Here is a 4,134-nt window from a genome sequence, read left to right as displayed (position 1 = left end):
GTGATCAGAATAGAAATGCTGGTAATGCTGCTACAAACCAGTCGGGGAGTAGCAATACAGTTGGAGTTGTTAATGAGAAAATGAGAAGGGAATTCACTAATTTAGGTAGACCTTTAAGCACAGTTATGAGATCTTGCATCAAGAATGGTGTATTGTCAAAGTTACCAATTGATCTGTCTAGGCCTATTCGGGGTAGTTTTGTTGATCAAGACTGTGAGTATCATCAATGCAAAGGTCATTCTACCGATGATTACTTCAGTTTCAGACATGATATACAAAATTTGATAGATAGTGGGAAGATCTCTAAGCCTTCTGAGCGTAGTAAGCTGAGCACACGGAATAATCCTTTGTCGCAGTACCAGTATAACTATCCATCTCACAAGTCTCAAACAAGTGGATCAGTTAATGCGATTGGAAGTGGTTTGCCTGAAGAGTTGGTATTGGCAGAGGCGAAGTTGGAAGAGAGGATGTGTGCTATGTCAAACATTTGGGATGACTGCGCAGTGAAGCAGAAGTGGAAAGGAAGCCAGTGAAAGTCGAGATAGAAAAGAGTATCACAGTCAAGATTGGGGAGATACCAGACAATGAAGATGAACAGGTTCAACTAGCAATTCAGAACAGTTTGGCTGATCAAGTGAACCAGTGGTATTACAGTAGTGATGATGATGTGAATGAAGTTGGTGTCCAGAGTTTGACCCGGAGCGGTCATGTATACAATCCTAACAACAATTCCCTGGTCAGAGGAAATGGAATTGTCATTGATGGGACAGAAAAGAAGATATCAGAGAAGGGTGAAGAGCAACTCAAAGAGAAGAAAAAGGAAGTTGAAGCGGATAAAGCACAGAAGAAGGTTACTGAAATAGGTGAAAGTAGCCATAATCGAGTACCGAGTGAGGTGACAGCAAATTCAGTACTAAGTCAATTACAGAGGACTAAGGCTGACATCTCATTATGGGATTTATTGGTAGCTTCGAAGAACATAGAGAAGCTCTGTTGGAGGCTATGACGTTCGTCAGAGTTCCTGCAAGAATTCAAAGTGTGGATGTGATTAACGTGCTGCAGCGGAGGATAGGTGAGGTAACTTTCTTCAATTTCGATCTTCCTCCCGAAGGTAGGAACCATTTTAAACCTCTGTACATCCAAGTTGGTGTTAATGGAAGAGAGACCCGTAATGTGATGATTGATAATGGGTCAGCATTGTGCGTTTTTTCAATAAAAATGTTATCCAAATTCAAGATTGAAGAGTCGGAGCTCGAGCCATCTACCATGATTGTAAAAGCTATGATAACACCATGCGTAGTGCTAAGGGAATATTCAGAGCAAAGATTTCAACAGGAGTAGTAGAGAGTTGAGTGGAAGTGATAGTCTTGGACATCTTGGCTAATTATGCTTTACTATTGGGAAGGCCGTGGCTTATTCCTTTGGGTGCGATTCCATCCACATGGCACAAAAAGGTCAAGATACCTTGGGGCACTGATGTTGTAATGATTAATGCTCAGGAAGAACTTAATGTTGCTATTGTGGAAGGTTTAGAGGCAGTTGTGCCCTTATCTGGATTTCAAGTAGCTGTAATTGACAACGTTATAATCACTGAAGAGAAAAGTGCAGTTCTCCTGAAAGATGATGAAGAAAATGCAGTGGAAGTACGGCAAGGGGTTAGGCCGAGATTTGCAAGGCAGGTTTGAACCAGTGCCATCTTCATGTGGTCAGAAGCACCGATACGGTTTGGGGTACTTAAAGAACAGGAAGAAAGAGAAGTGTGAGTTCAGTCTCTGAAGAAAGAGCCGAGATTGAACAGGATTTTCTTTATCCTAGAGGTTTTCGAAGTGTTTCAGAGCAGAGGAAAGACGTATCTAGGCTTGGAGATTTTTATGATAGATTTTGAGGAACAGATCATCAAGTCTCCACGGCCTTCCTTTGAGCAATTAGTGGATGGCACACAATTTATGATTGGCATGGTTCAGGCAGGAAGTGGGTCAGAATGGTCCTAGAAGATGCCAGAGTTTGAAGACTTTCTCGAGATTGGGTACAAAGCTTTAAAGATGATTCAAGAGCAGAAGTCCAAGGCGAGGATCCTCCACTCATTGCTAGCACTAAGAGATGCAGAGGAAGCTGAGAGGAAGATGCTGGAGATGTCAAAGCACACAGAGATGAAAGAAAAAGCTGCCCTAGAGACTGAGGATGCTCCTGGTGCCGATGAAGTAGTACAAACCATTAAAGATAGTTGTGTTGAGTGTATTGAACAAGCTCTGAATCCTGTTTTTTGTTTTTCTGAATGTTGCATTGAGAACGATCTGGATGGATTTCCTTTACTATTTCAATCAATGGAAGTGAATTTTGATTACTTGTTTTCTTGTTTTCCTGATTGTCGTGTTCATAGCATTGATTATACCACACACATATTTAACATAAATGCATTCCATCATTTCGCATTTAACCTAAGCACCGCCGAAGATCCCAAAATAATCGAAATCAGATCAGACTTTAAGCTTGAGCTCAGAAAGGATCTCCAAGAATGTCTCGAGAGGAATTTAAAAATCTTTGCTTAGAGTTATGCTGATATGTCGGGGATTGACAGGTCAATTGCAGAGCATTTCATCCCTACTGATCCGAATATCAAGCCAGTAAAGCAGAAAAGAAGACTGGTCAGACCAGAGTGGCAAGACAAGATCAAGGCTGAGGTTCAGAAGCAGCTAGATGCAGGTTTCTTGGAGGTAGTGCATTACCCTGAGTGGTTAGCAAACATAGTCCCTGTGCTTAAGAAGGATGGGAGACTAAGAGTCCGTGTCGACTACAGAGATTTAAACAAAGCCTCGCCCAAAGATGACTTCCCACTTCCCTATATAGATGTTCTGATCAACAGTGCTGCAGGAATGGGATGTTATTCCATTATGGACGGATTCTCTAGGTACAACCAAATCCTGATGGCTTTAATTGACAAGCACAAGACCGCCTTCACTACCGATTTTGGGACCTTCTGTTATAGGGTGATGCCGTTTGGGTTGAAGAATGCCAGAGCAACATATCAGAGAATGGCTACAACCTTGTTTCATGATATGATCCATAAAGGATTGGAGGTATATGTGGATGATATGGTGATCATGAAAAAAACACAAGAAGAATATACGGAGATGTTGGAAAAGTTCTTCGCGCGGGTCAAACAATACAATTTAAGACTCAATCCCAAAAAGTGCATATTTAGAGTAATGAAGGGGAAGTTGTTAGGTTTTGTTGTGGGACCTAACGGGATGGAGATTGACCTAGATAAAATAAAAGCCATTCAAGACATGGAACCGCCGAGAATAGAGCATCAGGTGAGAAGTTTCTTGGGGAAGATCTAGTATATAAGCAGGTTCATTTCCAAATTATCTATTACCTGTGCTCCAATCTTCAAGTTGCTTAGGAAGAACCAGCCGGTCAAATGGAACGAGGGTTGTCAGAAGGCCTTTAACCATATAAAGGATTACTTGATGAATCCACCAGTGTTAAGTTCTCCTAAACCGGGAGAACCTTTGATTCTATACTTGTCTGTAGAGGATGCAGGAGTTGGAACTATGTTGGCACAGCCAGATGCTGCTGGAGTAGAAAAGGGCCATCTATTATATCAGTAAGAAATTACTGCCTATTGAGAAGAAGTGTAATTTGATAGAGAAGACATGTATAGCAGTGGTGTGGTCGATCAAGAAGTTGAGGTCTTATTTTGATTCTTTCAAGATCACCTTTGTTTCTAAAATTGATCCTATGAAGTATCTTTAGAAAACACCTACTTTAGAAGGACGGTTGTCCAAATGGTTAATTCAGATGTCCAGTGTAGATGCGGAGTTTGTCACAAAGAAGACGGTCAAAGGTCGGGTTGTTGTAGAATTACTGGCTGAGAATCCCATCGCAGATGATGAACCATGGGAACTAGAATTTCTAGACGAACATTTGTTATGTGTTGAAAAAGGGGTCTGGAAACTATACATTAATGGATCAGCCAATAGGAATCGAGCTGGAGCTGGTATTGTGATAGAAGCGCCCAATGGCGAGGTGAAAACAATGTGCAGAGGGTTGTTGTTCCCAGTCACCAACAATACGGCAGAATACGAAGCATGTATTATGGGAATCGAGTCTCTTCTTACTGTTGTTTATTGA

The 4,134-nt window shown here is 41.5% G+C and overlaps 1 protein-coding gene across 1 annotated transcript; it reads left to right on the top strand.

The window, feature by feature from the left end:
* Window positions 1-3,206: 3,206 nt before the first annotated feature.
* Window positions 3,207-4,134, top strand: LOC149499181 (uncharacterized). The gene is made up of 3 exons (XM_089722150.1): window positions 3,207-3,314; window positions 3,396-3,581; window positions 3,802-4,134. Exons 1-3 carry the CDS (start codon window positions 3,207-3,209, stop codon window positions 4,132-4,134), a joined length of 627 nt encoding a protein of 208 aa, XP_089578276.1.

This window comes from Jatropha curcas, chromosome 1 (assembly GCF_041381405.1).
Source record: "Jatropha curcas cultivar XTBG-Jc1 chromosome 1, XTBG_Jcur_1.0, whole genome shotgun sequence".
NCBI classification, from domain to species: domain Eukaryota; kingdom Viridiplantae; phylum Streptophyta; class Magnoliopsida; order Malpighiales; family Euphorbiaceae; genus Jatropha; species Jatropha curcas.
Note: the sequence above shows the minus strand (reverse complement) of the source record. Positions and strands in the feature narration are given on the sequence as shown.

Bases quoted from the DNA above. Each gene is read 5' to 3' on its own strand.
- LOC149499181 (XM_089722150.1), top strand. From the start codon at position 3,207: ATGAAGGGGAAGTTGTTAGGTTTTGTTGTGGGACCTAACGGGATGGAG. The intron at 3,315-3,395 runs GTGAGAAGTTTC...CCAATCTTCAAG, and splicing joins CGCCGAGAATAGAGCATCAG to TTGCTTAGGAAGAACCAGCC. The intron at 3,582-3,801 runs GTAGAAAAGGGC...TGGTTAATTCAG, and splicing joins CACAGCCAGATGCTGCTGGA to ATGTCCAGTGTAGATGCGGA.